Source organism: Phalacrocorax carbo, chromosome 9 (assembly GCF_963921805.1).
Source record: "Phalacrocorax carbo chromosome 9, bPhaCar2.1, whole genome shotgun sequence".
In the NCBI taxonomy this organism is placed as follows: Eukaryota; Metazoa; Chordata; class Aves; order Suliformes; family Phalacrocoracidae; genus Phalacrocorax; species Phalacrocorax carbo.
The window spans coordinates 32053784-32064871 of record NC_087521.1 but is presented as its reverse complement, the minus strand read 5'-3'; the positions used below and the strand labels follow the sequence as shown (position 1 = coordinate 32064871).

Genomic DNA, 11088 nt, shown 5'->3' with positions numbered 1-11088 from the left:
GCGAGGCAGGACCGGGGGTCACGGACCGTCCCGGCCCCCAGGGTCCCCGCGGGGCTCCAGGCCCCCTCCCAGGCCAGGGTCGCTTCGCACGGATGCGGGGGGGTGGGGGGTGGGGGGGATTCAGTGCTCCCACCCGACGTCGCGTTTTGACCCGGCTCCACTCACGGTCGTGGATACGCGCAGACACGCAGAAGCGCCCATCCGCCGGATTTGCACCCTCCGCCCTGCTCCCACGAAGCCGCGTTGGGTCCCGCCCGGGGGGGCCGAGGCCGTCCCCCACTAGCCTCGGCCGTGCCCCCCCAAAGGGTGGTGGGCGCAGGAAGGCCGGCGGGATCCGGGCTGGGCGCCCGGAGGGGGCGGCCGGTGCCGGGCCGGAGGGAGGAGGGAAACCGGCCCCCCCGGCTCCCCCGCAGCCGGAGCCGAGGTGGGGAGACGGATCCGCGGGGAGGGGGGGCTCTGGAGCGTGTCCGGGTGCCGCGGGCCCGTTTGGGGAGTGCGGGGGCGGGACGCGGAGCGCTCCGGCCGGGCGAGACCCTCCTGCAGAGGGTGACATTTCTCCATGGCCCAAGACCCCGAGAATAAACACGGCAGCGACTTAAATAAACACGCACTTAACGATGCAAAACGCTAACGGGGGGGCCGGGGGGGGGGGCCGGGACACCGGCACCAGCGGCCCGGCCGCAGCGAGGCCCCGACGGGGCGGCGGGGGGAGCCGCTCCCTCCCGGCCGGGCGTCCGGCTCCCACGGGGCGACCCCACGCGAGCCGCTCCAGTGGGTCCCCTCTCCCCTTTTCCTTCCTCGGTTAAGAAGGCACCGGCTGGCCACCCCTCTGCGAAGCGCCTCCGATGCAGCCACGTCGCGTGGGGGCTAAGAGCGGGGCAGAGGGGCTCGCCCCTGCAAAGAAAAGCGCAGCCTGGGTGTTCTGCCATCAGCGCGGTTTAATTTAGACTGTTTAGGTACAATAGAAAATAAACCTGAAAGCACATGCGATTTTTTTTTTTTATGGTAACAAATACTCGAGACAGACAGCGTCGTCCGCGGGCTGTCTGCAAGCCGAAGGAGGAAGGCGGCGAGCAGGGACGGACAGAGAAGGCAACGCGGAGCTGGCGGGGCAGCCTGAGGAATACTCGTTCAGGAGGAAACGGCCGTCGAATTATTATTATTATTATTATTATTATCCTCATTTTTAGCCACATCGATGAACTTCACCCCGGAGGAGAAGGACGCCGGGGACCTCGGGCCCACGGGAGCTGGCTCACCGACTGCCTCGCACAGCCGCAATAAGACATAGGCACTTGTTAAAATCCTAATACTGCAGCTTTTGCCCCCTTCTTTTTTACTTTTTTTTTCTTTTATTTTTTTTTAAATTTAAACTACATCGAAATCTTTCTGGTACGTCTAAATATGAAAACTGTAAACGTAACTTCCCCTCCCTCCTCCCGCTACGACACCGGGCTCGGTACAGCGTTTCACTCCCTCTGCCTCCGTCCCAGCTCCTCGCCGGCCCCGCGGGGACCCGGCCGGGCAGAGGCTGGGGGACCCGGCCACCCCCGCCCCACCGCGCCTGCGGCGCTGCGATTTATTTCGGTGGAATCAGATCCAGCTGGGACTGGGATTTTTTTTTCCTTTTTTTCTCTCTTTTTTTTTTCTTTTTTGTAATTCCCACTGGGACCGGCTCGTTTGAACTCGAAGGGCTGAGGGTTTCTGCCGCTCTCTGCATTTGGCTACGTGGAAAAAAAAAAATTAAAAATCGTGGTGATAGTGGGAGACGCTGGCGGGGGAACTGGACCAGGAGCCGATGTGGGGTTGTGTGAAAGAGCCGAGAGTCCCGTCAAGAATCAGCGAGTGAGCTGTAAACCCGGGTGCTGTCCTCTATGTACAACCCAGAGCCTCTGTCCCCGAGCAGAACCTCCTCTCCCGATCCTCCGGCTGCCCGCTGCCGGCCTTTAGGATCCCAGATCCACCAGGCTGGACGTGAGGGGTCCCAGCAGCGAGTCCTGGAGCTGGTGGCCTTGGAGGCTGTGAGGGGTCTGGGACGCGGCTAAGCCGCTCAGGGAGTAGCCGGAGCTCCTGGCGTGGCTGAGGTTCCCCTGCAAGAGCAGGACCGAGTTCTGATCCGGGCTTTGGGGAGGAGAAAACTCTTCCTCGGAGCTGGACATGAGGGGTTTGCTCCCATCCAGAGGCGAGAGTTGGTTCGGTTTGTTGGTGGCCGCGTTGTTGTTTTCCGTGTTCTCCCTGCGGAAAGGCAAAAAGAAAAAACAAAACCCCACAACGGGGATGTTACGGCGGGCGGGCGGCTCCGGGGACGGGCGCTGTGCTGATGCCCCCGGTAAATCCTTGGTGTTTTAGTTCACCGTGGGAGCAGATGCTTCTCGGCGGGGGAAAAAAAAATAACGCCTAACATTTTCATAACGGATCGTCCCCATTTCTTTTCATCTCCTATAAATAGGTGTACACCGCACAGCCCGGTAATTGAGGTGAGGAGGGAAAGTTGAAGGAGAGGAAGGGATTTTGGGGGGCGAGTTTTCTCTTTTTAATTAAAAACAAACAAACAAACAAAAAAAAGCGCGGCCCGGGGAGGAGCAGGGTGCGGGATTTTCGCCAGGAATCTCGGTGGGGAGGTTGTTGTAGGAGACAAAAAGCGGGGCGATGCCCTCCTGCTCCGCCGGGCCGGGCCGGGCCCAGCCGCCGCCCAGCACCGAGGTCGCCCCGGTGGCCGCCGCGGCTCGGCCCGGCCGGCGCGTCCCCATCGCGGTGTCCCCCCGGGTCCTCCCTTCTCCATCCCCGGGGTGCATCTCTCTCCTCCTCCTCCTCCGGGCTTCGGAGCTACCCTGCCCGATCCCCGGTAATACCGGCATCCCGACCGCTTCCCAGAAGGCTCCGGGGTGGCCTCGCTCCCGGTTTACCCGGGGCGGCGAGCAGCGAACAAAGGCGGCGGAGCGGCCTGGAGGGGCTGCAGAGGGGCTCGCTGCTCCCCCCGGGCAGGTGGGGTCGGGAGGCGAAGAGCGGGGTGGGTCTCGGGTGGAAAACCCACTTGGGCTTCCACGGAGCGGGGAAGGGTTGGAGGGGACGGGACACGCAAGGAGGTTTGGGGAGGGGGGGAAATAATTTAAAAAGAGGGATTTGGAGGGAGAGCGGTATTTTCATCGCTCCATCCCATCCGCCGCCGGGTGTTGGCCGCGCTCCCGGGGCTCCCGGTCGACCCCCGTACGGTGGAGGGGGGGGAAAAGGGGGTACGGGATGGATGGGGAGGAGGGGGGTGGTAAGTACCTTTCCTTGGCCTCCGCCGCTCGGTCCCGCTGCCTCCGGTTCTTGAACCAGTTGCTGACCTGGGTGGTGGTGAGACCGGTGGCTTCCGCCAGCTCCCGCTTCTCCCGGGGGGACGGGTAGGGGTTGTGGGCGTACCATTCCCGCAGCACGCCCCGGGATTTCTCCTTGAAGCAGTAACTGGTTTCCTCGCCGTCCCAGATGGTGCGGGGCAAAGGGAATTTTCGGCGGACGCGGTATTTGCCGACGGCGCCCAAGGGTCTGCCCCGCAGTTTCTCGGCTTCCACGTAGTGCGCCTTCAGCCAGAGCTGCTGCAGCTTGGGGTGGTTGTGGGGGGAGAACTGGTGGCTCTCCAGGATCTTGTAGAGCTCGCGGAAGTTGCCGCGGTGGAAGGCCACCACCGCCTTGGCCTTCAGGACGCTCTCGTTCTTGTGCAGGTGGTCGCAGGCCGGCAGCGACCAGAGGAACCGGCCCAACCTCTCCAGGTTCCCCCCTTGCTGCAGCACCTCGCAGACGCAGGCGACCTGCTCCTGCGTGAAGCCAAACGACGGCAGCATCGACATGGCCGGGCGCGGCGGCGGCGGCGGCAGGAGGAGGAGGAGGAGGAGGAAGAGGAGGAGGCGGCTGCGGGCACCCCGCGGGATCGCGGCGGCGGGGAGCCGCCCGCCGGGCGCGGTGCTGGTCCTGGTCCCGGTCCTGATCCTGATCCCGATCCCGGTCCCGGCCCCGGAGTGGGGATGCTCGTCGCGGCGCCGGGGGGACTTTGTCCCCGCTCGGCCGCCGCCGCGCTTAAAGCGCCCGAGCCCCCGCGCCGCGCTGATTGGGCGCCCGCGGCTCGGCCCCCGCCGCGGCTGGGCCCGGCCCGGCCCGGCCCGGCCCAGCCAAGCCCAGCCCAGCCCAGCCCGGCCCCGGCACGGGCGGGCGGGGCCTGCCGGCGGGGACCCGGCCCCGGCCCCGGCCTCGGCCGCTGCCGCCGCCGCGGCTGCGCTTCCCGCCGCCGCCGCCTCTGCGCGGGTGCGGCCCCGGCGGGGGGAGCCCCGCACCCCTGCCCCGCCGCATCCCGGGGGGAGCCGCTGCCGGCGCACTTTGTCTTGCTTTCTTCCACTCTTCTCCCCCCAACTCCTGCCCCCTCCCCGTCCCCCGTCCCCTGCCAAGCCAGCCCGTATTTAATTACCTTAATGCTGGGGATGAATAAATAATGCTTTAGCGAACGGCTAAATAACACGCGGGGCCCCTGCGCCCCCCTTTCCCCCCCCGCCCCCTCCCTGCTTGGCCACGGGGGGGGGTTCCCCGGTGGGGGCGGCCCCGCGGAGCCCCCCCAGAAGCCGCGCAGGCGGCGGGCGGCAAAACTGCACCGACCGGCGGCGCTTTAATTAGTCTAATCCTCATTTGCACACCTCGCTCAAAAGCAATTATTTAAAAAAATTAGAAAACAATTAGGCTGGCTAAGCAAAGCTGCTGTATTGTCGGGAGCGGGGACGGGCAGGGAGATGAGGACAATGCGGTGAGATAAGGGCAGGGGAGCGGTGGGAAGAGGGTGTCTTTACGGCAGTATTTATCTTTGATTAGATAAGTCGAAACCAGTATTTTAAGCACACTCCGGAACGCTTTTGATTCAAGAACGAGTTCTCTCCGCGGATGCTAATAACCATCGCGGGGCTCTTTAAAACCCGTTTGTCTTCACTAAAGACACTCGGATTTATTTGACTTCAAATGCTCCAAGTTAAGAGCAGCGGAGGAGGGCTCCGAGCCGGGGCCGCCGGCCCTCCCGCTGCCCGCTCCCTGCCCGCGATACGATATGGGAAAGGCCAGTCCCGATATTTTCCTAAATCCGGATTGTTTTGGTTTGGTTTGGGTTTTTTTTCCCCCATGTCCTTCGTGTCTCGGGGCTGTTTAAAATAAGCCCCTGCCACCCAGTCTGACAGTGCCTTTACTATGTACGCTGGAGTCAGGGCGCTTCCATATCCCATGACCATGTGTCTGGTAATTTTCCCTTGCCATTTTATTTTAGTACTTATGATGTTGCAGATGAAGTCTTAAAGAGCTGCAATGTCCTCCCAGAAGGAATGTCTGCTTGGAACAGATCCTTATTGACAAGGCAGCTGTGTGGGGACCGGAACGGAGCCTTAAACCCGGCTCTAAAATCAACTAATACCCTAAAGTCTGGAGCAAGTGCGCAGAATTACAGCGCAAGGGCTCGCAGCCGCCCGCGGCCGCGTCCTGGAGAAGCAGTGCCCTGCCCAGCCCGAGAGATGGGCTCCCCCGTCCCTCCTTTGGGTTGTTATCATTTTTAACGGTGGTTTTTGTTGGTTTGTTTGTTTGTTTGTTTATTTGTTTTAATAAGGTGCTCATCTCGGGAACAGCACGGACCTGAGGTCTTCAGAATGACGAGGAGACAAATGCGAAGCGGGGCTGAGGAAGCTCCTTGCCATCTTTACGAGAGCGGTTTTCTTGCCCTCACTTTTCTCCTCTTTTACTTTTGTTTTTCCCCCTTTAAAAGGCCGACCGAACCAAACACCCCTGTTGCTGGGAATAAGCAAATGCTCCCGGCGGGGCTGACAGGGACGGGCGAGGGCTGAGCCGCGGCTTCTCCGCGATTTCCGAGCGGGACTTCATCCTTCCGTGCCACCAAAATTCACACGAGGAGGGGACAGACTCGCCGGGGTCTACTTGGGAGTAACGCTCTGCAGGCGGGGAGCGGCTCAGCGGCAGTGTTAATCATTGCCCGGGGCTTGGTTTTCCTGAAAATTGGAAATCTTTCATTTTAAACCACGGAAAGAGGTAAATGAATTCCCAAACGGCCCCATCCCATTTAGTCCTTGAAAATCACCCAGAAAAAATAGTTGCGAGCCTATCCAAAAGAAAAAAAAAAAAAAAAGGCAGATACAAATAAGTAAATTACTAAATAACAAGACAAGGGCACGGAGCCGCCGGCGGCTGCTTTCCCGTGGGCTGGTTTTCGGCAGAAGAGGAGCAGCCCAGCGGGCTCACCCCGCTTCCACCCGGGCACATCGCCTACCTTCGCCCCCCCACGTGTGTTTTGCGGGGCCAGGGCCGGGGCTCGGCCCCTCCGCGCCCGCGGGGGCCTCCGCGCCTCGCCGCGCTGCCTGGGGCAGCCGCCGGCTCCCTCTGCGCGGGGAAATTCCTTTATTCCCTTATTTATTCGATGCGGGGATATAAAGCGCGGAGCGGGGGTGGAGGCGGATCCCACACGATGCTCTGCGGGTTTTCCTCGATTTCGCCAGAAAACCCCAAACAAAGCGGCAAAAATAACCCTAACGCGACTCCCATCTACCCCCCGACCTTAGAAATAAAGCTCTTCCCCAACGGAAAATAAATTTAATTTTTTTTCTTTAAGCGTGGGGGTCTGAGGGAAACAAATAACGCGACAAAATAAAACCAGAGGCTTTCCCCCCCACCCGGAGCCCAGTCTCGGCGTGGCGATAACCGGGGCTGGAGGCTGGGAGCCGGCGGGGCAGTAACACAACGCTGCGCCTTCCCGAACCTTTCGAAGGCGAAACCCAAAACCGACCCATTAAGTCAATGAGGTTTGTGTTGTAGAGGGCTCCTTTCCCATCCACTTGCTCTTCTGAAAAATAGATCGCATTTCGTTATCTCGAGTGAGGATCTGCAACGTGATACCGGATCCGCGCTGCCTTCCCCGCCGCATGCGAGGCGCAGGAGACAGCCAGCTTCCCCCGCTCATACCCCAACAATAAAGGATTTGTATTTTCTTTCTCTCCCTCTCTTCCCCTTTATTACTCTATTTTTTAATGAGGAACGACAAGTCCCCCTCCACACACATCCCTCTTCTCCTGCAGGAGCCTTTGGCCCGACGCGCCTGCAAACCGGTGCGACCTTTAATTACTTGTTGGTAAATCGCACTCCAGACACCTGTAAAAACAAAGCCGGTGGCCGTGGGGCGGGGGCCCTGTCCCTGTGTGTGCCCCCCCCGCCCCGGGGTCCCCCCGCACCCCGCGGGGTCAGGCCGGGCCGGGGCTGCCGGAGGAGGGACGGGACAGGATGGATTGGGATGGAATGGAGTGGGATGGGTGGGATGGGATGGATTGGGATGGCATGGGATGGTGGGGCAGGATAAGGACAAGGATAAGGATAAGACCTTCCCGGCGAGGTGGCGGGGCGATCCCCAGGGCACAAAGGGCTCTTTCTTCTCACACTTACCGGGACATTTTTCAAAGGATTAGAGATGATCACGCGTTGGGTTTTTTTTCCTTCCGAGGGCCGATCCATCTTTCTGTCCCTGTGGCGTGTCCTGCCCCCCCCTTATTTTCTCCGGCTTTTGCCGTAGGACCCCCCTCCCCGTCCTCCCCCCCTCCCCTAATGTACCTCCTGGATGCTGATTCTTTTAAGCTACGAAGAATTTCCTTTTGGGAGGTGAAACCCTCCAGCTCCTCCTGTTCAGAGGAAAGTGCTAGTGATGGTAATACGGGGTGACACTAAATAAACAGTTAAAGCAGGGCTGGAAAGATGGAGTTAATTATCCAGTGAGCTACATTTAAACCGAGACCAGGAGGGGCTGATTTGTTTTGGCGCAGGGAACTGAGAAGGAGACAAGCCACCGAGCTCTCCTTGCTCCTCTTTGGAGGCTCCTTAACTTGTCCTTCTTGTCGCCGGCCCGGGAACCGGCTTCCTTCGGTCCGGGACCCCCGGCCGCCCACACACACACCCCCGCCCCGCCGGGGTTGGAGGGGCTCGGTGCTTGGGAGCCGGCGATTTCAGGGGGTCCAGAAGTGTTCGATTTTTTTTCCCCCATGTTTGTTTGCCTTTTGCTCCCCAGAAGTTAGATAAATTCTCGTCTGCTGCTGGCCGGTGCCTGTGCTCCTCAGGTAAGTGCGTATGAGCAGCAGCCCCGCGATGCGCCTTGGTTTTGTTTTCCTTTTTTCCTTTTTTTTTTTCTTTCTTTCTTTCTTACTTTCTTTCTTTCTTTTTTTTTTTTTAATTTTCCCTCCTCCTTCCTTCTTTTTCCCCTCATATATGTTTTTTTTTTAAAGAAGTCTGATATTAATAATCCCCGTATGCCCCTCTTTCCGGGTCATTACGGTACTGCTGGTCTCTAATCAATCCTAATGCGATGGCAATTGGAGTCTCTGATGAATGCATCTCAGGTTTCTTGTAATGGCTCTACCACATTTTCCTGGACCTCCTTCTTTAACCTGAGATGCCAGGGGGACGTCTCCGTTCTCAGCTGCTGATTACTTCAAGATGTTTGGGCTGGTGTGGGGAGAGAGGGAGCGAGCGAGGCAGTCTGCCCCTGAGTAAGCTGGAACTGAATTGGATGAGCCGTTCCCTAAATCAAAGGACAACGGCGGGGTTTAACTCCTTTTCTGCACGGAAAGCCTGCCCGTTTGCCTCCCAGCCGGCACCGGCTACGCTGCGTCTCCGCCGCGTGTTCGCGCCCGTGTGCGTGTCACGACCCCCGGATGCCCACGCACCTCCGGGGCGGGCAGCTCCCCCCATTAGCCGCCGTCCCCCCACGCAAAGGAGGGGAACTCCCCATCCCCTCGCACCTCCCCAAACCCCGCGGTGCCGCTGGGGGGCTCCGTTCCCCCCCCCCCGCCCCCCCCACGCGGGGAGTGGGAGCCCCCCGCGGGCGCGCAGGGACCGCACAGCAGCGGCGCGTTATTAGCGAGGCGATTCGCATTTTGGCGGCATTGTTTTCCTTCCCATTTCTCAGCATAATGGCATTTGCCGTAACCCGAGACAATGATAATTGCAATTCCTGGCCATTTTTTTTTTATTTTTCTTTTTTCTCTCTTTTTTTTAATAAGCTAACGCGGCTGGAGGGAGGCCGGGGCCGCGCTGGGCTGCCGTGGGATCCAGCCCTGTTTCCCCGTCCCCCCGAGGTGCGGCTCCTCCGTGGGAGAAAAAAACACGCTCTGGCTGCCCCCCTCCTGCCCCTCTGCGGCATATGCCCCGGCGGCACCCAACACGCGTGGGCAGCTTTGTTTGCGCTCCTGTGAAATGAGAGTGTTCCGGGAGCGGGGAGGGAATAAGTATTTGAAACGAATAATTTAACATTTCTAGGCCGGGACGCGATGTAAAAATTAATCCCCGGCAGAAAAGCAGCGAGGCTGAAGGGCAGACCCTTCCCCCGCGGGTTTGGCCCTGCGTGGGGAGGCAGGAGCGCGGCCGCATGTGGGATAAGTGTACCGCGTGGGGGGGGGGCAGGTCTCCTCGCAACACCTCAGCAGTGCCACATATGCCATAAATGAATCGTTCGCAAAACCGAAAGGAACCAAGGACGCCTCCTCCGCGCCCCGGGAGCCCTTCGCAGCCCCACGCGGGACAAAGCGCAGGCGCGGAGGGGCCGCCAGCGGAATCCTGCGCGCTGCTCGGAGCCGCGGGAAGGGGGCGGCGGGAGCCCCGGGCCAGCGGCGCTGCACCCCCCGCCCGCACCCACACCGTGCACACGCTGCAACACCCACTCGCGTGTACAGGCTCGGGTGCGCACCCAGCCAACCCTTGCACCCCGCCCCCCGTGTGCACGCACACCTGCGTGCCCTCCCCGCGTGCTGACACCCCAACGCCCACCCGCGTGCACCCGCCCACGCGTGCCCACTCTCACCCACGAACGCACGCACTCGCTCCCACGTGCGTACAGACACTCGTGTGCACGGTCCCCCGCGTGTGCCTGCAGACCCCCGCCCGCACCCCCGCGTGCACGCGCCCGTCCCCCCGCGCGCACACCCACTCACGTGCTGGCATACACCCGTGGGCACACGCACCGAGCCGTGTGAACGCTTCCACAGCGCTCTGTGCACCTACCCACCCACGTGTCCGCGCCCCACCCACGCGTGCACCACCCACACACATCAGCGACACCCACCCGAGAGCATACGGCCCTCCCCCACGCGTGTCCGGGGCGGGAAGGCGGGTGCTCGGGAGCGGCGTGCGAGCGGGTCCTCTCCATCCCTTCCTTAGTGACGGCTGGGGCAGGGGGGCGCTGGACACCGGGAAACCTGCAAAACCCCCCCAGTCGTTCTATATTTGCCAAAAAAGAAAAGGGAAAAAGGAGGGGGGAGCGCGGTGGTGGTTGATTTCTTCTGCAAGATGTTGCAATGGTTTTCGTGCAAAACGCTGCAAAAATATTTAAAATTTCAGAAACCAAAGAGCTGATTTGAAAGGGGGCTGCCACGCTCCCCCCCCCCAATCTGCTGCCCCTGCCCGTGGGGGACAGCCCAGGGTGACCCTGCTTCGGGGGGACTGAGGCGGCCCTAACAGCCCCTCACCCCCTCCCACAGGGCCCCCACCGAGGCCCGGCCGCCTCGTCCCAGTGTGATGGGGGGGTGCAAACCCGGCCCTTTTCTGTGTATCTCATGCCCGCCCCCTCCCTACACCACCTTCAAGCCCTAACGCGTATCCCCCACCTGGGCAATGCAAAGGGCATAATCCGTGCTCGGAAGCGGGTGCTGCCCGGGGTCGGCAGGGCGGCAGCAGGGACGGGGCAGGATTTCCATACTGGGCTCTGTTTGCCTACGCGCTTTGCATTCGGGCACTGAACAAATATTTTCATTGCTGTGCTGGGGGATTGTGCCGGCTGAGACTGGGCCAAGGGAAGAGGCACCCTCAACCCCTTGGATGAGGGCGCATGTGATTTTGGGAGGGCGGCCAGGCCCTGCAGCAGGGCAGTGGGTGCCTGCCTGCGGGGATAAGGGGTTGGGGGGCCCGTCCCGCACCCGCCGCCTCGGTGGGTTTCTGAGCGAGCTGCAAGAAAGGGACCTTTCACCTCTCATTAGTGATGCCATCAGTGGCTTGGCAGAGCGGAGCTGAGGTCATGTTACATATGGCACACAGTCTGTT

The 11088-nt window shown here is 60.9% G+C and overlaps 1 protein-coding gene and 1 long non-coding RNA gene across 2 annotated transcripts; both read right to left on the bottom strand.

Moving 5' to 3' along the window:
- Positions 1-903: 903 nt before the first annotated feature.
- SIX1 (SIX homeobox 1) lies at positions 904-4116 on the bottom strand. The gene is made up of 2 exons (XM_064460994.1): positions 3271-4116; positions 904-2235 (listed from the first exon to the last, which is right to left on the bottom strand). The coding sequence occupies exons 1-2, from the start codon at positions 3828-3830 to the stop codon at positions 1947-1949; spliced, it is 849 nt and encodes a 282-aa protein (XP_064317064.1). The 5' UTR covers positions 3831-4116; the 3' UTR covers positions 904-1946.
- Positions 4117-6598: 2482 nt separating this feature from the next.
- On the bottom strand, positions 6599-10723 carry LOC135315056 (uncharacterized). Its single transcript, XR_010374509.1, has 3 exons — positions 10656-10723; positions 10115-10247; positions 6599-6856 (listed from the first exon to the last, which is right to left on the bottom strand). It is a non-coding gene; the product is annotated as an uncharacterized LOC135315056 (long non-coding RNA).
- Positions 10724-11088: the final 365 nt, after the last annotated feature.